General features: G+C 39.5%; 1 protein-coding gene and 1 pseudogene across 3 annotated transcripts in view; both read right to left on the bottom strand.

Annotated features, from left to right (window-relative positions):
• LOC113120899 (chromatin-remodeling ATPase INO80-like) overlaps window positions 1-18,400 on the bottom strand; it is a 33,515-nt gene extending 15,115 nt beyond the window's left edge. For 2 of the 3 annotated variants that reach the window (XM_026291028.1, XM_026291029.1), the window contains exons 1-27: window positions 18,227-18,400; window positions 16,204-16,265; window positions 15,938-16,104; window positions 15,651-15,811; window positions 15,291-15,358; window positions 14,664-14,810; window positions 14,452-14,572; window positions 14,170-14,372; window positions 14,013-14,066; window positions 12,863-13,066; window positions 12,577-12,772; window positions 12,410-12,477; window positions 12,105-12,314; window positions 11,725-11,805; window positions 10,934-11,029; window positions 10,057-10,116; window positions 9,567-9,709; window positions 8,685-8,769; window positions 8,486-8,603; window positions 7,947-8,032; window positions 7,675-7,842; window positions 7,358-7,491; window positions 6,773-6,840; window positions 6,600-6,693; window positions 6,223-6,418; window positions 3,115-3,255; window positions 748-973 (exon numbers count right to left, since the gene is read on the bottom strand). In XM_026291028.1, the coding sequence (XP_026146813.1) occupies window positions 748-973; window positions 3,115-3,255; window positions 6,223-6,418; window positions 6,600-6,693; window positions 6,773-6,840; window positions 7,358-7,491; window positions 7,675-7,842; window positions 7,947-8,032; window positions 8,486-8,603; window positions 8,685-8,769; window positions 9,567-9,709; window positions 10,057-10,116; window positions 10,934-11,029; window positions 11,725-11,805; window positions 12,105-12,314; window positions 12,410-12,477; window positions 12,577-12,772; window positions 12,863-13,066; window positions 14,013-14,066; window positions 14,170-14,372; window positions 14,452-14,572; window positions 14,664-14,810; window positions 15,291-15,358; window positions 15,651-15,811; window positions 15,938-16,080 (3,271 nt within the window). In that variant the 5' untranslated portion in view covers window positions 16,081-16,104; window positions 16,204-16,265; window positions 18,227-18,400. The remainder of the gene's footprint in view (window positions 1-747; window positions 974-3,114; window positions 3,256-6,222; window positions 6,419-6,599; window positions 6,694-6,772; window positions 6,841-7,357; window positions 7,492-7,674; window positions 7,843-7,946; window positions 8,033-8,485; window positions 8,604-8,684; window positions 8,770-9,566; window positions 9,710-10,056; window positions 10,117-10,933; window positions 11,030-11,724; window positions 11,806-12,104; window positions 12,315-12,409; window positions 12,478-12,576; window positions 12,773-12,862; window positions 13,067-14,012; window positions 14,067-14,169; window positions 14,373-14,451; window positions 14,573-14,663; window positions 14,811-15,290; window positions 15,359-15,650; window positions 15,812-15,937; window positions 16,105-16,203; window positions 16,266-18,226) is intronic. The other variant, XM_026291030.1, reaches the window with a different exon arrangement.
• Window positions 18,401-20,474: 2,074 nt separating this feature from the next.
• LOC113120898 (vacuolar protein sorting-associated protein 18 homolog) lies at window positions 20,475-21,841 on the bottom strand (annotated as a pseudogene).
• Window positions 21,842-22,357: the final 516 nt, after the last annotated feature.

Here is a 22,357-nt window from a genome sequence, read left to right as displayed (position 1 = left end):
TAACGCTGTGCAGAAACAATGTCCAATAGTCCAACTTCCTTGCTTTGTCCCCCCTCCCAACTTCACAAGCACTCCCAGACCTCTTTCTCTTCCCCAGTCTGCTCCCAGCAATTACACTGGAACGCGCACACAAACACACGCCTACACGCAAATCACACAACAGGCTGATGCAAAAATCAGTCTTATCTGCTAATGAAGTCTAAGTATCGCCTGGCACTACTCCTATCGCACTGCCATGCTATACATGTGACGAATGGCTGTGCGTTGGTGCCAAAACAGTGATCATGACTTCGGTGCACCGGCCCTCAGACATGGCCTCTTCCATGACCTCCAGCACTCTCCCATGGGTCTCCATCTCGTTTTTAGCCAGTTTTCTTTGATTGAAGTGCACTTTGGCCCCAGAGCACAGCGGTGCCATGGTGTCCCTCAGGGCCTGAAGGCTTGCCATAAGGAGCTGAGACACAGTTCTCTGGTTTGTGTTTGGTCTAAAGGAGGGAGTTGTCGCTTCTGAGGGCATTATAACTTTCAATAAAATGTAGACTTCCTCTCGAGACATTTGAAACATTTATGAACAAACCAATGAACGTGAGAAAGTCCTTTGTCTTAAATAAAAATGTCTTTGCAAGGACAATAGCCGGATACAAACGTCTTGGAAAAATGAAGTACCTCTCGATTGCTTTTACACACGAGCAAACATAAACAAACCTGCATGCACGCATGCTAACTCCCACCCAGGATTTCACCTACCTGGGATCCTAATGAAGGACCAGCCGTGTCTTTGCTGCAGGGACATGACGCCCCCTGGGCTCTGAGGGAGGAAGGCCTGCGAGCGTTGAGCCCAGGCGCTAGCCAGCTCGGGGGATCCGTACAGGAAGCACTGCTTGGCAATGAGACTCCCTCCATCTCGTATCAACCTCCATTCATACTCGGCACTGCGATCCGCACAGTAGCGTTCCATGGGAACTGAAGTCACCTAGGGAAAGAAGAAAATCCCTTAGTCAACACCCCCGAGGCTGTTTACACTATCAAAGTGTCATTCCTCCAGATAATTGGCATCCATTTCCCAGTATTCAGTCTTTTTATCGCTAAGAAACACCAAACAAATTGGAGCTTAAGGGGGGAGAACAATCGTTTCCAGTTGTCGAACTTGCACACACACAGACACGCACAACCCTGTCTTTCTGACATTTTGTTCGAACCCCGCGGCTCTGGCAGGAAAGCGTGGCAGAGGTCAGCGGTGCTAACAGCGCTAACAGGCCTTTGAGTAACAGATGACCATTTCCTGTAGTGAATCACACCGCTCACAACCCCTTTCCACTGGCCATTTCTTTTCTCTCCCTCTCCCTCTCTCTTTATCCCTCTTTCAGTTTTATGAAGAATTTTATGGCGTGCTGACAAGCGGATGATATTATCTTCCTTTCATTCTTATCTCTGATGAAAAACAGCTCAGCTTTGGCCGGGCTTCCAGTTTTGCAGCGAACAGCTGACCAATAGGAGCACGAACACGCAGATGTGGCCATAAAAAGCCAACAGGGTCAAGAGTCCCTCATGAATAAAGAGAAGAAAGGCGACTAATCTATCTTATCACTTTCCCACAGTGCCCATATGCCCCTGGTGCCTAGGGGCCAGTGCCAACGCGGTGCCAGTTCTCACATCGTACCCATGAGGCCAGACACAATCCCGACTCGGGGCTGGGATAACACAGAGAACAGTTAACAGCAGATGTTGGGGAGAAAAGAACAGTTTCTCATACATGACTGAACCATTAGCGTTACAGATATGATTCAGTACAACCCCACTGATCACGTATAAAAGATTCATATCTTGACTAGCGTAAGTAGGACGTTTTCCTGGCTCACCGTCTTTTGTTGGATCTGAAACAACCTTCCTATCCACCAATCAGATTTTCAGATTAGGTTTAGGGTTACGGTTAGGCTTAAGGGCTTGAAAGAGATTCTGATCAAACTGGCATTTGATAAAAGATCAAATTGTCTCAGGTTTAAAAGGTGGCTCACTGTTAGGGTTCGAAAAAGAGTGGAGGTTCAAACCGGGAAAACGAGGAAGAAAACGGAGTGAATAAAACATATCAAATTATAATATCATAATTAAATAAGCAGAATACAAATATAGAAGAATTATAACGTTATTAGTTTTATAAAATAAAATACTATAAAATATATGTAAATAATTATTTAATTATATTACATGAAATTATATGTAAAATATGTACACATAAGAATACTGACATATCTTTTTCTATAAATAATAATTGCATAACTGTAAAATCTACTTAAAATATGTAAACTCATATTATAATATTATTGTAGAAATAAAATTATAATTATAAAAAATAAAAAAGGAGAATAAAAATTGTATCAATAGACTAATTAATCAAAATAATTTGGCTTTTATAATAATAATAATAATAAGAAGAAGAAGAAGAAGAAGAAGAAGAAGAAGAAGAAGAAGAAGTAAGACTAAGGATATGTATTGTTTTGAGATTTTCTTTATCAATCTAAAAAGATCTGAAAACCACTCAGATATTTTGGCTATAATTGTTTGAAAGGAATACTGATCGTGAAGCAAATGAGCAAATAATGTTATCAGTCTCAACTAGCATGTTTCCTTTAGTACCAAACATGTTAATTCAAAATATCTCGATAATTTCCCCAAGTTTGCGAGTATCCCAAATGGCGGTGTGGTTTTTGATGGGCTGTGTGTTCACAGCCAGAGAAGCAGCCCTTAACCAAGAGCTCTGATTTCTCACTGGTGGGCTTGTGTTGTTTGGTTACTCTCCACCGGGGTCATGATCAGCTGAGCAGAAGATCTGTCAGGAGGTCAAAGAGGATAAATAAACCAGGCTTGTACTGAGGGCCACACAGAGAACAAGTCTTTCATTTCGGATAGCAAGTTTGTTTCTGAGACAGCGGGAGATCCCTGTCAGCATCTGACCACCCTCAGCAGACTTTTGCCAAACCGTTACTGGATACTGAAAACTGAGTTACTACGTATCGAAATCTGGATTTATTTCAAACTGCTGAACTGAGTGAAAGTTCTGCCAATCAATATGGTCTACTTAGATGTTTGTGGAGGGAAAGGCTGTGTGTTTCTCACCCTGGGTGTGACGGTGAGTAAAAACTTGGGTGGCTGGGTAGGCTGGCATGGTCTGAAGGTTTGAGTAAATGAGCGTCTGCTATGGATGACCACGTCAGTGTGACAGATCAGCGAAGACCCTGTGCACGTGAACACCAAATCCTGCAGGAAAGAAAGAGAGTTAGTGTAGCATATTACACCCTACTAAATCACATACTGTCAAAACGTCAACAACATGAATGAATGAGTGAGTGTGTGTGTGTGTGAGGATGGCCATTATTCTGCACAAAGTGTAAATTTATCACAAAGGAGTAAATGGGCCTGCAGCACCTCCTAGTGATATTACTACTCTACAACGAGTTACTCCTAATCTAATGGAAACCCAACTCCCATCTCATCAGCTCCATTTGTCACAAGTCAAGGGGTCACACTGAGCAGAAGTGATACCCTAAATGAGACCACAGTGGTAACAGACATCCAGACGAGGTCACGGTCAAAACAGCTCTAATGACCCACATGAATCATAAAGACCAGCCTATATATCTGCCTGTTTCCTGTCTGCATCCACAAAACTGACCAGAATAAACAGACATGTCAACTTCATTTAGAGGAGGCTGTGAGCTAATGATGGATGAGGTGTGAAAGACATGTGATGAGAGAGAGAGAGAGAGAGAGAAAGAAAGAAAAAAAGAGAAAGTGAGAAAAACCAAGAAAGAAGGAGTGAGAAAGGAAAGAAAAAAAGCAAATGCAAGCAAAACAACACAAATAATTAGAAGAACAAAGGAGTGGACAAAGAGAGCAGAAATGAAAGATTGGAAGAGTGCAAGAAAGAATAAGAACAAAAATAAAGTTAAGATGGAAGAATAGGGGATAAAAAACTAATTAATAAATCACAGGAAAGCAAAAATTAAAGAACAAAAAGAGGAAGGATGAAAGAACAAATAAACAACAATAAAATAAGAGAACATAAAGCAGAGAAAATTAATACATTTATTTATTTTTTAAAGAAATCATAATAAGCAGGCAAGAAAACAATAATACAAGAAAAACAAACAAAAAACAGAGAAAGAAAGAAAGAAAGAAAGAAAAAGTAAAAGCAAGCAAAACGACAGCAATAACTAAAAGAATGAAGAAATGGGAAAAGGGAGGAGAAATAAAAGAATGGAAGAGTGCAAGAAAAAATTAACAGAAACAAAGATAAAGTCAAGAAAAATAGGAGAAAAAAAATTAAAGAGGCAAAGAGTGAGTACAGGGGAAAAAAGCACAAAAAGCAAGAAAATTTAAAATTCTAAACAAAAACAAAAAAAATTCTTAAAAATAATTGATAGGAAAGCTAAATTGAAAGAACAAAAACAGAGAGAGTGAAAGAACAAATAAACAGCATTAATAAAATGAGAGAACAAATAAAGAAAGAAAGAAAGAAAGAAAGAAAGAAAGAAAGAAAGAAAGAAAGAAAGAAAGAAAGAAAGAAGAAATTAAAAGTGGGTTATGACTGAAAAAATAGAAGAGTGCAGGAAAGAATTAAAAAAACAGAATAAAGTCAAGATGAAACATGAAAAAAATAATAAAAAAGAGGGAGTGTGAAAGAACACATAAACAGCAATAATAAAATGAGAGAACAAAAAAGCCAACAAAAAATAATAAATGAACCAACAAAAGAAAAAGCAAGCCGGAAAACAACAAATAATATAAAACATGAAAGAGAAAGAAAAAAAAAGTATTACTGAAAGGATCAAAATGGACCAAGAGGATTACAAAGAAAGAAAGAAAGAGCTGTGCTGTAGGCCAGTGTCAGCAGGAGTGCTCGAGTCTCGTTTCATAAAGCACAGGCTTCAAACTCTTGCCAGGACGTCAGTGAGAGTGACCGTACAAACACAGATGAGGCGTCAATACGATCCAGCATCCAGAGACTGGGAATCAGTTTTGCAGAGTATCTTGGATTACAACTCAAAATGGCAATATGTTGCAATGTTTGGAGAAAACTGAACTGCTTCAAATTGTGCCTGGGGCAGATCTGAAACAGTAGAAAAAGGCAGGTGCTTTCACTTTTGTCACTAGTTAGTATAGTTTCAGGTTCTTTACAAGTGTAACGGCAGGCCTCCGAGTGCTCGATATGGGCCAGTCCACACGGGGAGCTGACTGTTGTGGTGTCGTGTTCCCCATCCATGCCCCAGTGGAGCTAGGAGACGCTTGTGTGGTATAAAAGCTGTAGTGGGAAGTGGATAATATTACACCTCAGTCAGCACCTTCTGAACACAGCTTCCCCTGACCGTAGCCTGAACGCACGCCAGCAAGCCAAACTGCAGGTTAACCCTTGCCGCTGTTTGGCCTCCAGGGGACGACACTGTAGCTTCTGGACTGGGACATCCAGCATCACTTCCTCTATGGTCTTTCCTTTCCCCGCTAATCAGTTTGGACCTTTGATATTCCCATCAGCATTTGATATACAGCAACACTGGAGAGATTCGTGGGTGAGTAGAAATAGGTTTCCACAACGAAATACGAGCCTTAGCCGCTAATGAAAGATGAGGGTTATTTAATCTGGTTCGGTGGGGTAACCCAAAGCAAGAGTAGACCTGTGCACTCACACATAAACTCCAAAACGGTGGATGCACAAACAAATACGCCAAAATTTGTGCGATCAAATCTTTGGAAGATTTTCATGATAACTAGACATCTAGAAGCAAGTCTTTTCCACAGTGTCTTTTGAGTTATGCCTGAGAAATAACCATTACTTATTATTTTTGGATGTACCTTTCAACGAGATCGTATTCCAATAATGAGAAGTCATGGGGACGTTCACACAGAAGGCAATTTTTGCATTCCACTGTACTGCTTTTCATATGTTTTTCTGTCTCACAAAAACTCATGGATCACGGCATTCCAAAAAAAAAAAACAGATACTTTTGGTATCTGTCACGGTTCTGAGAGAAGAACACTTACAAAGGACAGCATATGGCAAACCTTCTCTAATAGGAAAAGCCTCAGCAAACTCAGCAAAAAGGGAATTATTTAAATTTATTTATATTAATTATCTTTAAAATGTAATCAGAAAATTGAGGTCTATCATCTTAGTTCGGTAAATATATTTTCATATGACAAAGCAAAAAAAAGAACGACAGAGCTTACCTGTAGAATAGGACTCCTGTGGACATTTGGGTAAGATGTTGGCTGGTTAAGCCACAGGATGAGATCTCTGTGTGAAAGCAACAGCTTGCCTAACCAGGCTCTCCCTTTAGCCTCGTTCTCCTGCACCTCTTCATCCCACAGGCGGCTGTGGTGGAGCCGGTAGGCCGATTTGAAGGACAGATACAGAGCTAACCACCTGAGAAAAGAGGAGATTTTATCATCAGCTCTTTAAGTTGCTTTTGCTTGCCATAGAAAACAATGAACATGATGAAATGGACCCAAATCTCACCTTAATGCACTCAGCTATGCATCTCAAGTGTGGCAATAATCAGATTCTTATTGATATATTAAGTGAACTGTCCTGTTATCTAACTTACCTCGCTAGAGTCCCCTGAAGCATGATGTTGGACATCTCAGCAGGAGACACATCGATGAAACGAAGGAAAGAATAGCTGCTGCCTTCATCGTCAGCTGTATCAGTTGAACATAGGATCACAAATTAGATAAGTTTACAAAATCGAAATAAAATTGTTGAATAAAAGAGACTGACTTTTTCGGTGAAACAGGGACTGTTGAATGTGTTGAGCAGAGAACGGAGAGAGCAAAGTCTGCTTCAGTCTGAGAAGTGAGAGAATAAATAAAACAATGATTAAAAAAAGACCATTTGGTTAAGAATCACCCTAAAGGTTTGTTCACAAAGCATTATACCTACAAAGAACTGTAACAAAAACTATAGATTACAGTCAAAATCATTCATACCCATGGTAAAGATGATCAAAGAAGACTGAAAATACATTTCCACAGCCCATCAAAAGTTTCTAGCAGGGACGTCTCCAATGGAGATATATTTTCTCAGACTTTTTTGATCAAAATGAGTAATTTTGAGCACAACTGTATGTTGTCTGCTGGCTGCTGCTTTAAATGTTCTGATAAGCTGACAATGTTTTTTTAGCATTCATTAGCTGGTAAAACATATATATATTGTTCTTTATTCCAACAATATTTGTGTATTTGTATTTGTGGTGCGGACTTTCATATTCTTACAGAATTGGAGCGGTTATAGTTATTATCCTTGATGTGAACAGGCCTTATGGAAGGTACAGTGAACCTGGGAGCTACACTGAGATCAACTCACTTGGTCTTTCCGTGGTCAGACGTGTGGAGCATGGCGTGTCGGAAAAGAAATTTGGACATGATGAAGGGCTTCAGGGACATGTGGAAAGGCGAACGTATCTCCTGACGCTCAAATAGGTCTGGGTGGTTACAAACCTTTTTAAGTTGAGAAAAACATGTTTTAAAAACAGCAGCTCTTCACTCTATACACAGTAAGAGTTTAAAAGGTCACACAGGCTTTAAAGGGATAGTCCACCCAAAATATTCTGTCATAATATACTCACCAAATTTTCATTTTTGGGTGGACTATCCCTTTAAAGCTATCCAACCCGGCCTCACCTTCCTGAACTGCATGACAAGGTTCATGAGGCTGCTGGTGGTGCTGTGGGCCTGCTGGGCCGTGCCCATTGACGACTGCAGCAGGTCCTCGATGGAGATCTTGTTCTTTAGAGCCTGGTAGAGCAGCCTCTGTCTGCTGGTCAGCTGGCAGTACGTCAGGATTTCAATCTGAGAAGCAGGTTTTTTTTTTTTTAAAAGCAACATAAATATTACACACATACACATTTTAGGTATGAAAGCATAATTTCGACTGAGAGGCTGTAAGACATCACCTTGTCAGAGAGCTCGTTCTCCACATCCTTCTTTATTCTGCGCAGCATAAAAGGTTTTAGGATCATGTGCAATCTGGAAAGTTGGTCTGAAAGGGTAAACCACGATAAATCAGGTCAAACGACAGAATCAAATTATATTGCGTCTGAAATCCCAAATAATATAGAATAAATGAATTATGTTGGCTTGAGAAACCAACAAACTGTTCTTGACTAGCTTAGAACAGAGTAGATGCAAGCAAAACATTCAACGGGCTAAAATATGCTAGCAAAATGATGATAGGCTAGATGAAGAACAGATGAGGATGTCTTTTAAAACTACTTCAAACTGAAAACTTTTGGACTTTAAGCATTTAAATCTACTTCAGACTTTCTATCCTGTCTTTCCCACATCAACATCTACATTTGTCTTGACAAACTTTTTTTTTTATTATTATTTATTTGACTACATCGTCCCACCCTAACACATATTGTATCCTACTTGGAGATCAAATGAGCAGTAAACAACAACTTAAAAGAAATAAACACAAGAGTTGACTGACTTTCATCGATAGCAGATTTGTTTTCAGCATGACTCTCGATGTCTTTGGAGAACCACTCGTTGAACTCCTCGTGAGAGTCAAATAAAGTCGGCATGATGAAATGAAGCAGGGCCCATAACTGAGAGGAAGAACAACAATGTCAGGTTTTTCTTTTCGCACATGTGGACTCTCAAACAAGGTATCGCATGAATGCACTCACTTCTGCCATTGTGTTCTGGATCGGCGTCCCTGTTAGCAGAAGGCGGTTCCTGCACTGGAACTGAAGGAGAATCTTCCATCGGACACTGCCAAGAATACCCAGACACAGCTACTAAGACCTCCCAAGCAAGCAGCAAGCTGAGGTTAACGGAGGATACAACCCTCGACGTGACATCAACACTCACTGCTGAACTCTGAATCCCACAGGTATTTTCTTCGGAGCTCATTTCTCAGACTCGGTTAAGTCTTTCATTGATTATGGGGACTTTAGAGACTTAAGGGCTCATGAAAGCCACTCTGACTGCCCGTTGAGACTCTGATTGGGCAATAAATCATGGTCCACCACAACAGAAGCTGCTGGCACATGTGCTGTCATCTCCAGAGAGGCACAAACTCACACTCAGAGCTCGAGAGGCCATCGTTCTCTGAAGGGTTCCAGTCCAGACATAGTGTCGCTAAACTGACTGTGAGGACAGGGACATGGAACATCTGAGATGCACCAGTACTGGAGACTCCCTGGAGCATCTGGAGCTTTTTATAAGATCTTTTCCCCTTGTTTAAAGGTTCAACTTAGGATAAATACCAGTGAGACAAGAAAATTTGCAAGAAAATACATAGATTGACTGCCTATACATGGCCATTTTAAGATTTTCAGCAGTGTGGCAAGTGCTAGAGTCAGTCCCCAAACATTTTAAAATATTGTTTTCCAATTTTTTTTTGTCAAGATTTGTTTGTGTGTAATAATCCTATATGCTTTGCATTCAATCATCTTATTATTCCAGAAATGATTTACATATAGTGCTACATGTATACAAATAGTGTATGTGTGTAAAGTAAACATCTGAAAAACTGCTATTAAGAGTATTAATCGAGTGCTTATTACCTGGTGCTGCTTTTCAGTGCCTGGGCCTCATCCAGAACCATATACTGCCATTTCACCCTCTGGAAATACTTTACATCCTGTACTACCAGTTGATAACTGGTGATGACCACATGAAACGGTGCATTCTGGGTATAAAGAGTTTTCTACAGAAGCCAAAAAGGGATAAAACATGGTTCAAGTAGTCGATTTCAATTTATCTGATATTTTAGAGCATAGGTCTTCAACCCTGCTCCTGGGAACCCACTGTCCTGCAAAGTCCTGGCCTGGGACTTTTCAAGTGATCCTGAAGACCTTGCTTCACTGGTTCAGGTGTTTTTGAGACGGGTTGGAACTGAACTCTGCAGGACAGTGGGTCCCCAGGAGCACACTTCAAGATCTATGTTTTAGAGCAGTATTCTTATAAATGTTTACCTGGCTCCAATATTTTCTATTAACTTTATGATCGTGAGGATTCCCCCAGTATTGAGCAATATTCTTATGAAATGTTTACCTGGCTCCAAAATTTTCTAATAACTTTACGATCGTGAGGATTCCCCCAGTATGGCAACACCTGCAAGACAGAATGAGACAAAATTGCAATTCTAAGAAATATTATTTAAATAAATTTGTCTCAGCCTGATGAAATGTAAAACTAAAAATATATATATGTATATACTTTTCATAATCGTATATACAAGGTGTATTACATGACTTATTTAGGGCTCTACAAGAAGAATAGACTGATTAACCCAGGCACGAATGAGAAAGTAAAAGTATGGATTTTAATTTATCATTATATTTCTATAAGTTCCAGTTATTACACAAATTAAAAAACATGATGCATTACTTTTTGTATCTAGATTTTAATATAAAACAAAAACAAGCATTTAATGAAAAACATTTCCTTCTGACACACAAAAATATGCCGCTAAAAATAAATTGTGGCAGGGCCAGTAAAAACATTGGCAGGGCAAGTATTAACCCGAACAACTGGCCTTACCAGGCCAACAAAAAGAAATAATTATTGCTCAGCCCTCCGATATTCCTAAAGTTTTTCTGGCTGGGATTTCAGATTCAGATGATTTGTGAGGTTTAGTCTGACTTGCAGGGAAATAATTATTTAGGTGGCTGATATTAGTGGAACACGCTATAAATGATACAACACTGCCCCCTAAGGATTACAAAAGTCTGACCAGAAGTGCAGTAATCTGTCATGCGTTTCCTTACAGCAAACATAAGCAAAAAAAAACACTTTTTCCATTGTTCTGAAAATAGACATAGTTCAATGGGTTTATAAAACATTTGACACAGTGAGGGACACTGAAAGAGAGAGCGGTAAAAAGGATTCCACGGCTACAGGTGTTTCCCTGCACAGCTGTCACACTCACCTTGAATTTGGGGACAAAGCGGGAGAACTCCTGATGCCAGTTGTTGAGTGTTGAGGCTGGGGAGATGATCAAGAAGGGTCCCCAGATGTTTTCCCTCTGTCAGATAGAGCACACGAACACAAAATAAGCCAAACAGGTGTGGACAGCGGAGGGGGAGGGGACAGAGATGGTGGGAACGAAAGAGAGAGGAGAGAGGGGTCAAGCAGGAAAGAACTGAAGAACGAGGTAACATGCTACCATGGCTTCCTATGGGCCCACAGCGCTACACTTTCATATCAAATACCAAAACTCTGCATCCTCCTCTTTTCACAAGCCCTGGAAGTCACAGAGAGCAGCGGAGACAGCTGGAGGGTTCACACTGATGCCAAAAACCTGATTTGTCGTGTCAGGGGTTTGTTTGGGAGAAAAGAATATGATAGCACTGAATCAGAACCGACAAATGTTTTCTTTTAAAATCCTGGTGTTTTATTCCCAGAAAATAAACCTTTTCCAGATTTTCGACCTGAAAGACCTGGAAGATTGGGAAATACAGTATCTTTCAAGTGAAATCAGTTGGCTTGAAGACGAAACAATAGGGATGGAGAGAGCATATACATGTACTTGCTTTAAAAACAATTTTTAGTAGTAGTCGTAATAGCAGTACTACTATTTGTTATTTATGGAACTCTGTAAATGTATTAATAATACTAAAACAGTACAGAAAAGCTAGAGTGAATGCCAAGATTTACAGTGTCTGTTCCCCAAACAAATGTGCTGCATGTCTTCAGAAAGCTTGGAACATCAATCCTTACCTCAGCCAGATGAGCCAGCAGAGCAATACTCTGGACCGTCTTTCCAAGCCCCATCTCATCTGCCAGAATGCCATTAATGCCCTATAAGAGACAAAAATCACCTAAAGATCACAGGCAAATACACTGCTGTTCAAAGGTTTTGGGGTCATTATGCGCTTACGCTAACCAAGGCTACATTTATTTTAATCAAAAAACAAGAAACTTTTTTTTTTATATTATCAGTGTCATGCTGCATAAACAATACATGCATGATGTATTTTTTTCAGGATTCTCTGATGATTAGAACACAGTGTGAATGTGTTTACGGTCATTTATTATTGACCCAAACATTTGAACGCTTATGTATATAGAAATAAACATAAGAGAACATCAAAAATCACCTGTTCATAAAGATTGGCCAGCCAGTTCATGCCTTTGAGCTGGTAGCCTTTAAGCTTCCCATTGAAGATGGTGGGCTGGGGGATGTCTTCACCTGCTTGAATAGATGGGTTTGACAAACTGTAGCTCTCGCCGAAGCCAGAGCCAGACACGCTAGCCGCATTCAGAGAGGCGCAGCGACTGTCCTTTGCTTCATCATCAAACAACCTAGTCTATACAACAAAATGAGGGACATGTAATAATTTCCAGCAGAAATTCATTCATATAAACATGTATGATGTAAATCAAAGGTATAAAATACACTTACTCTGGCCTGGTGAATCTGGTATGCCTCTTTTGCATTTTTAAGGGCCTGAGACTTGTAATATTCACTATCTGCAAAAGGACAGCATGAGATTTGACATTTAAAAATGCACATGATTGTAATCGGCATTTTGATAAGATCTATCCGGGTGGGTAAGAATAAGATCTTACCATAGTCTTCCTGGCCGACATTGACCAAAACCCCTCCACCGATGTCGATCTGCCGTTGGGAGGTGTTGTCCTCCAGCTTTAGTAGGATCTCCTCCTGTGTGCCGTCTCCCCCAGCGTTCTGCTTGCCCCCCATGAAGTGAGCATACAGCTCTGTCTGGGTGATCAGGAAGTTAAGCTTCCTCTGCTGACGCTTAGCCTAATAGGACACACAGGAAGAACTGTCAGGAAAATGATTTAGGAAGTGATTCTCAGCGAAATATCATTTCTAGTGCATATTTGCTGATACCTCCCGCATCTCCTCATCCAGTTTGCGTTGCTCAAGAGCCTCTTTTTCAGCACGTTTGCGGTGCTCCTTCTCCACCTTCTCATACTTCTTCCAGTACAGCAGCATTTCTTTGGTGAGGCGGCGTGCTCGCGGCAAAGTCTCTTTGCAGTTCTTCTGTGCTTGGATCGCAGCCCTCCGGACCTCACGCATACATTGGTGGGCCAACTGGACAAGTGTACACATACAGTTTTTATACCAGATTGTCTCAAAATATTGACTTGTGACATGTTTAGGGTCAGTAAGTTTTTTTTTATTTTATTCAGAGGGGAATTACATTGAATTAAATTGAAAATTAAATTGATCAAAAGTGTAAGTAAAGATTTCAATTTCAAATCAATTCTGTTTATACTTTAGATATATTTACATACTACATACATTTTATATATCTTATAAGTTTATATTTATTAAAGGTGCTGTATGTAGGATTGACACCGAGTGGTTGAATTAGGTATTGCAGTCCAAATTCTAAATATTGGAGAGGGTTTTTTTTTCACCGGTCTCTCCTCCTCAGATACGCAGGTTGACACGCAGGTTGCTAGATTGACACACCGACAGGAACGAGCGCACTTGACGATGAATTAAATTAAATATGCTGTGTTTTCCACCAACTGGAAACCCGGGGTGCAGAAATACAATTGGGTAAACTGGCAGTGGGCGGGTTTCACAAACCAAAACAAAGACCGACATTCCGGCTGGAATGCATATTTTCAAAGGAGAATAACTGACTGTTGTTTTTCAGATAAACAAGTATGTTAACTTAGCATGTTTCTTAAATATCTGCAAACATGTTTTGGTAATGTTATGCTTTAGTAGAGTCAAAAACTTACATACACCTTTAAATAGAACTGACAAATATTTCAATTTGTTAAAAAATGTAAAGTACAACAACGGTTTTCAATATTGATGATAAGAAAGGGTTCTAGAGCCCCAAATTAGCATTCAAGAATGATTTTTGAAGGATTATGTAACACCATCAAAATATAAAAATAACATTTTAAAATATGACATTATTTAACTTTTTTCCCAAATAAATGCAGCCTTGGTGAGCATGAGAGACTTCTCTAAACCCCAGTGGTAGGTTATGTAAAAAAAATAAATAAACATCTCTTACCTTTCTGGCATTGGATAAAACAAAGTTCCTTGCCGAGACTTTCTGTTTAAATGCCTGAAATGAGACAATGAAAACCTAGATTAAAGCGGAGAACCGAAGAAACGGATATCGTGCATGTCACAAAGCTCAATGGGATTCCAAAGAAAAATGGTTGCACCTTTGGGATTTCTTTTTTGGCAATCGTGAGCCAGACCTTTCGTCTGCGAGCATTGAGCTGCTCGATGGTTAAGTGCTTCTTTTTGATCATGGGAAGAGGTGCATCATGAGAAAACTTGGCAAAAATTTTTGTAACGTGTGGCCGACCCTCCATAGAGAACTCCTCTCCTCTTTTCTTCTTCTTTTTCATCTTTTTTAACTTGGCTAGGAAAACAGAAGAAGGATGAGTATTCAAATGATCAGAAAACAGCTACTGTCATCCTCTTCTACTCTGTAGGCTTACCCTTACATTTCTTCTCTTCCTTGATTTTCTTTTTCTTGAGGCCCAATAGGTGGCGCTGCTGCTCGTAGAATGGGTCTTGAGTGGACAGGAGGCCTGTGCTGTAGTGTTGATAGTGCTGCAGCTGTGAACACAAACACAAATTACCAACTGGTTCCAGGAAGCTATTTATGCGGGGGCAACTATCCCAGACTGTCCCAGCAAGTGGGTCGTACCTCTCTGTCAGAGTGGAACTTGCTCTGGTGGAGTTTGGTGAACTTGTGCAGGCGCAGCATGTCCTGGAGCTCTTCCCGTGACATTGTGAAGTCAGAATCCTCCGAGTCGGTATCGGAATCTGTGGTTTCATCGCTCAGCAGGATGCCCTGAAGTTCACAAACAATCTCCCAGACATCAGGATGCTTATAGGACAGGCACAACTGACAAGGAGAATTCTTATTTTGCCAGTTCAAATAGTAGTCTGGAAACCTGTTTCCTCTTCAGAGCAACTGAAATTTTATATCTTATTACTGCAATTTATTTGCATTTTGTCATAACTGCAAAAACAAATAAAAATCGCCTCTGTCCTCTTAGAGTTGGTATCTCAATATTGTGAGTGTACTTCTTTCTTTTAATTGTGACTTTACTCTTACTAGTACTCTCACAATTTTGACTTATCATGACTTTATTTCTTGTAACTGTTAGTTGATATTTTGCAAAGTGCCTTTATTTACTTTTTTAAATGTTATATTGCAATCACTGGTTTTATTTTTTACTCTGAGGCGGAAACAGGCTTCTTTAAAGCTGGGGTTGGATTTAGATAAAGGTTTTCCCAGAATTACAGTAGTGTTGTATCTATACATTACCTTTAGCCATTTCCTGCTTTTCTTCAGTTTTGAGAAGTTATACAGACTGGCCTTGTCAGCTCTATACTCTGAGGACGACAGTTTGGGATTTAAGGTGAACTCAGTCTTTTTTTTTTTACTCGTTAAAAGCATCTACCCAAAAATAAATGAAGAGTACTTATAAAAATATGTTTAAAACCATATACACATCGAAATGCTTAATAAAGGCTGCCATGTTAATTCCATGACCATCCAAATACTACTAATTTTGTCATAGCAATGAGACAAAATGTACTACATCAATGGTATTAGTGCAATATATACAGAAAATGCCATTCTTATGTTATATATCATGGCTACTTTTTCTTTTATGTCTTGTACCTTGCAGCACAGCGCCATTGAGAGTGCCACACTCTGCCTCTCTATCTCTGCAGAAGTCCTTGCTCTCATTCTCAGGGTTGATGTGATCCTTTTTCACTGCCAGCAGTGGGTTAGACGAGGCCAGAGAAGACCCCTCGCCCAAACCATCATCGCTGTCATCGCTGATATAGAGTAACAAACACAACCGTAAACAAACCACCACAGGCCTTACCACCAAGCTGCGGTGCATTCATTGGAATGGAGAAACACTCAAACACAACAAAACAACAAACTACGCAACAAAAGACCTGGAAATATTCTGGTTAAACACAGCAGCAGTCTGCTTTAAGAACGTGTCTAGCCGGAGGGATCGCTCAAGGTACTGCAGGTGAAGTGGTTTGGCCAACTTTGAGCTTGTGGCGTCTCCCACACCATCCTGCTCTGAGGCCATAGGTAGAGGTTAAGGGCCCGATCACTGCAAATACAATATGGAAAGTGTTTGTCGGTAAACTCTAAATGAGATTATGAAGATCATCTGAATGCTTTGAATCGAGGTCATAGAACAGTACCGTACCTTTCGAGAGCGAAACTTCATATTTCACGATTTCAACATTGAGTGTCCCAGAAATGATTTATCTGAAACAGAAAAGGATGTGATATTGACTTATTTACTGATTAACCTGTCTGCTCTTATATAAAAAAAAATCACTGTAAGATTTATTGCACATTTAGTATAAGAATATTGCATATAAATAAATATTCAGAACTTAATGACCATAACAAATTTTAAATAAAAATTAAAAATAAATGTAAAAAAAAATACATATGAATATGGCATACTGGCAGTAGCTGGATGATAATGAAGTGGATAGAGGTTAACACAGCTGACAGGTTTATTGAGAGCATACTGAGATGGAATACTGAATTTGTTTCATTGTTGTTGTTGGATGTGGATGTAGGGCAACAGAGGAGCTAATCAACCTGATAAACAGCCTTGTGAGGTTCAGAATCAACTGGACACAAACTTATGAATGGCTTGGCCTGAACTTTTTTCAGATTTGCATCTGTTCAAAGATTTCAAGAAAAGTAGATTTTTCTAATTAAAGTTTGGGACTGGTAAAAAAAAAAAAAAAGTATGTTTAAAAAAAAAACCTTACTGACCACAAAAAAAATTCTTACAAGTATTACACAATTCAAGTATTACACAAAAACAGACAAAAGATTTTTATAATAAGTAGGACCAAGTAGCAAATCATGTTTTTGTGACATCAAGTGAATTCATGGAGTCTTTAATGTTGAGAAAATGTAGCAACAACAATCTCAGTATGTCAAAAATACAGAAGAAAAAAATCTATTGCTACATCACTGCAACTTTAAAAATTAACAAACATGAAGCACATGGATGCATGGTTTAATATTACATTGGGGAATTCTGAACTAATACACTTGAAATTAAGGGTTCATAAAAAATAAAAAAAATAGATAAATGGAAAATAGGGTGAATGTTCTTTTCACATCCACTTTTTAAAACTACTAGTGAACTCTCAAAATATACGTTGTATTTATATAAACATAGGCAATGTTTTATTAAAAATGCACCACTGTAAAAGGATTTATATATGTTTGTAGTAATTCAACCCACTGCAAATCTAAAGCAAACATGATACTCCACGTCAAATAATACTGGTGCATTTGCACAGGTTTTTGAAAACATAAGCAAGCGCCTCACCACTAGTGTTTAGTATCCCATTTGACCACTTCCTGGATGCAGTATGACAAACAGAGCAAAGGCTAATCTATGAGTCACTCATTTCAATAGTGTGGCAACACATTTGCCTTTAATATCTGGGGAACTATTATCATACAAGCAATAAACACATGTGTTACTAACAAATACTCGTCAATTTTGGTTTCTTCATACGAGACAACACAATTTACAAACCTAACGCACACTGATGATAGTCATACCAGCGTAGTAACCTTTTATATACAGATGAAATGTTAGCGGTGCAATGTGTCTTAAGACTTATGAAATTTAGGTAAACCTACTGTTCACAAAATATTATTGACAGGCTTATGTTTTATTTCCGACTTAGCTTAGCTAGCACACTAAACTGGCTAGGTTTAGCTAACGCAGTGCTGCTTGTTAATCTGAATCCAGGGTCACTGTACATGTTGTTAGTTAGCACCGCTGCAATGTAATGTAAACTTGAGTCACGACCACTAAAAACTATGACGCTATTAAGTTGTTACGTTAGCTGGATGCTGTTTGGAATGATAACCGTACAAAGGTGATTCTTTTTAGTATCGTGACAAGTTCTTGATCATTTTGAATAAGTGAAATGGGTTCTGTCTCTTTAAGGCCACCACCTCTTTGTCAAATGAAATTTAGGGAGATATGATTTAAAATGAATCGTAATGTTCCGTGGCCTTGTTCCACGTGAGGTCAAGCACCATCTGTCCCGTCTCATGTCTCTAAGCACTGCGGGAGTCGAGGAGGCCAGAAGATCTGCGATACCCATATTCTAATTCTTTCTCCCTCCCGGCCATCTTCCCCCCTTGCTCCTCCACCATGTTCCTCATAAACGCTAGCTCACCTTGTCCCCCGTGTCCGCCGTTTTTGCTCTGTCTCTGTTGCAGCCGACTCGCAGCTCTCTGTCTCCAAAATGGCGGTTGTGAGCGAGGAGAGAGACCGTGAGTCGGTAGCAGCAGAGAGGCGGCCACTTTCAGTAACTGAGAGAGCAGGGACACGGCGCCATGGCGAGGACAGAGTGGGGAACAGGCGTGCCAATCAATTATAGAGCGAAGGCTGAAATCTTATAAGCATTTAGGGACGTATCACAATAAACTACTAGTGACGAAAAGAAAAGAGTAGTGTCGTTTAAAAAAGATAGTGGTGAGAATCCGACCCTTTATAAATGCAGTGGATTGTATTGGAAGAGAACGTAATGGCTATCGGAGATCTATTGATTGTGCCTAGAAAAACCGAACGTTGCCGAAGGTCTTATGACGTAACACTTTCCGAATGTTTCCTCAAAATATCGCGTGATTGAGACTTAACGTAGAATTTGTCACAGTCTTGTAATACACAAATAGCAGTAATGCAGTAGGCCTATAAAAATCTTTATTTTCTATGCAACTTGATTATCATTTTTACTTTTTTTTTTAAGGTAAGGTCTGTTGTATTAAGTCTTCCTAACACATTTATTTAGTTTTCTCTCTTTTTATTTTCACATTTGATATATTTTCCCTTATCGCCGTGTTATGTATAAATCATTGTCCATTATCTCTTGGTATTTATTTGTTTCGTATACAGTTGTTAAACATAAATAACCCTAATGAACAGAAGTCATTTAACCTATCAAATAAATTACTCCAACTCATTAAATCTGAAAACTTAAAATGTGCTAAGATATAGAATTATGTATACATTACTTACTGATTTCCTCCTGATTTCCTTTTTTTTCGTTTTTTTTTTTTTTTTTTTTATCAACAACTATCTCTTTTCGCTTTTGTCCCACAACATTGTATCACAACACAAAATCTGGCTAAATAGCAGTCATTTATTCTTTTTTGTGGCATACTGTACATTAAAAAATATATATTATACACATTATTCCAAAATGAAAACAAATGCACATTAAATTTTGAAGTGACCACTGAACAACATAAAATGAAAGAAGGCCATTTGTACAGTACCCATTTATTCAGAATGTAAAATTCTAAACAAATTAAAACTTTCACAATGCACAAATGGTTAATATGTCAGGATATGTACAATGTATAACATAGATTTATTGTGCAGCCCTCAAATGAACTCATGGATTACGGTGTCCTTCAGAGCCAGCTGGGCATCTCTTGATCAAACTTCTGTGGCTCTATGAAAGGCTTGTCAATGGATTTGATCATCAGCTCACCACAGTAGACACACTCACACGCTATGATATCATCAGACTTTCTCTGCTTTCTGCTTCCTTGGCCATTGCCTATGCTGACCTTATCCTCCTCTTTGGGCCTGTGCCAGGATTTGGTGGTCTGAGTGGTTGCTGCCAACTTCTTCTGAAGCACCTCTAATTTATTCTGCTTAAAGGCAGAGAGGTGAGGGATGACTTCCTGTAAGAGGCAATCATAATGGAACATGTGACCACACAGGAAGAGATAGAAAGGTCTGTTGAGCAAAGGGAAATCGCAAGTGGCACATTTTTCCTGAGACCCCACCACTCCGTACTTGTTCTTCATCTCCTGGATGTCTTCACGGATGAGTTTGGCACTTTCTGTGGCCTCCCATTTCTTGCTTTAGCTCCTCGATGTGTTGATTCTACTCTTCCAAGGAGTTGAAAATTGCCTCCTTGAAGTGATCTATTGTCACAAAATCTGGAAAGAAAGGCAAGATGTCCTCAATCTTCAGAAGGCTGCAACTTGACAGACAGTTCGTGGCCTTCTTCACATCTTTCTCCTCCTGAACCACATGACGAGCAATCTTCAGCCACAGCTCCTTCCTCAACTCCTCGTCATCCTCTGGAAGGTCGGCGCAAGAATTGGCCAAATCTACATCCACCTAAAGGATTAAATACAGGCATTATTTAATAAAAATTAAATGTATAATTACCCCAGTACATACCTAAAAAGAAAATTATTTCATTAATTTATCACCAAGTTTATGATGTTCCAAACTCACCTACAAAGACCTTTGTTCATCTTCAGAAGACAAATTAGGATACTTTTGCTGAAATCAGAGAGGGTTTAGATACCCATGTGTTGTGGTAATCTACTGAACATGCATCAAAAACTGACACGGAAGATAAGAAATTGTTGAATAAAGTCATTATTTCTTCACGCACAAATGGTATTCTCATATCTTCATAACATTATGGCTGAACCACTGATATCAAATGGACTAATTTAACGATGTCCTTACTATCTTTCTCGGCCTTGAACAGTCAGAAAGCTCTCCGATTTTTGTGTTTTTAGTGTTTGGAGAGAACATCCAAGGCTGCACAGTAGTCATCATGCTGGCAATGAGATATGACACGCTCATAATCTTGCAATACACCATGTTGTCCACGTCGACGTCTTTATGTCTTTATGTTTGGGGCTTTTCAGAAAGGTGCGGAACTCTTTACGGGTCTCCAGAAAGAGGTGTTGCTTGCTGTCATCAGCCTCCAGCTGACCGAGCCGATTCAAATAGAGTTCTGTCAGTCAAGTGACCAGCAGTGTGATCTGAATCTTCTCGGAAGGCTTGACGTTGGTCAGCTTCTTAATCAGAAACTCTTTCAAGGCCTCCTCCTGCTTGGGCTCGATGAACTTTAGCGCAATCTCCTCAAAGTAGTTTTGGAACATCTGTTTTGGAAGCAGTGCTCCGCCTCTTTGGCCAGCACCATATCTAAGCATTCTGGTCTGTCTTTGCAGTACTCTTTAGCAAGGTCAAACTTATTCATGTTCATGTATATCTGCCAAACGTCCCGTGCCTCCCTCTAGACGTGGTAGCAAAACACAGCTTTCTCTGTGTAGATCCACACAAGCCCAGTGATTGGATCTTTGATCATCTTTTTTAGACTGCTGAACTTTTCCGGAAAAAACTTTTCTTCGTGCACTACCTGTCCATTCAGAGTGTAAATACTCTTGACATGTTCTGGGAGCAGGAGCAGGAAGTGAAACTGGGTGAGTACTATAGAGATGGGCTTGATGGAGTTTAAATCTATGTCTGAGGTGTATTCCCACACTTGAACAGCACTGAGAAGAAAGTCGGGCCGCACATAGTCCAGCTGTCCATACAAAACCCCCTTTCCCATCATCCATGCAAAGGTCTTCGGGGAACTGGGCTGCTTGGATGTGTAGAACATAATCTCACTGTAGCCCATGTTGACTGGAAACTCCTGGAAGCTGGGTAAGAGGTCCTGGTTCTGGGCTAAGATGGAGCTGAACCCCTGCTGCTCGGATCCCTCTACCAGCTTTCCAACAAACTGGAACAGGCGGTTCCGTGTGGTCGCAACTATGAAGAACTTGGATTCCAAGCCACGTTCTACCTCGAGGCAACAAACCAGAGCTGGCTTACCATCCTCCTCCAGAGAATGAATTGGGTTAGTGTTGAACAGGCTGCCGTCTGAGGCAGAGATCTCCGCTTCAAAGATGATTCCCTGGCTGGTGGCGACCAGAATCGGCCCAGTGTTGGTCTCAGAGCTGATTAATCTGTTTCATCCTATGCTTTCAATCAAGTTTCCTTGATCAGTTTTAAATATATATATATATATATATATATATATATATATATATATATATATATATATATATATATATATATATATATATCAAAACATTAAATTGCAGCATACAGGGTAAAATATAATTAAACAGATTAAATTGTGGTATTTGAAAACAAACAAAGGGGGGGGGGGATTAAATGAAAAGTCAAGGTGCAAATACTGCTGTGTCTCACCTGACCATTTGTGAATTGATCACACAAGACAGATCATAATACCAGGCTTAAACAAAGAATTGGTTTCTCTTAATGGGATGCATTGTAAAGAATTACATGATATAAATCATATCGAAATGTGTTTATACATTGTACTAGTTTCCAAGAAAGTGAATTTTCCAAGTTCACATCTGTTAAACTACTTTGGGATGCTTCTTTTATCATACTAATTTCAGTGGAAATCTAATCAGAGCACTTATGTGTCTAGTGAGGTCTAATAGATGGCCCAAATGCATTTAAATCCTCTTACAAC

This window comes from Carassius auratus, chromosome 20 (assembly GCF_003368295.1).
Source record: "Carassius auratus strain Wakin chromosome 20, ASM336829v1, whole genome shotgun sequence".
Classification (NCBI taxonomy): domain Eukaryota; kingdom Metazoa; phylum Chordata; class Actinopteri; order Cypriniformes; family Cyprinidae; genus Carassius; species Carassius auratus.
This window is presented reverse-complemented; position numbering and strand designations above follow the sequence as displayed.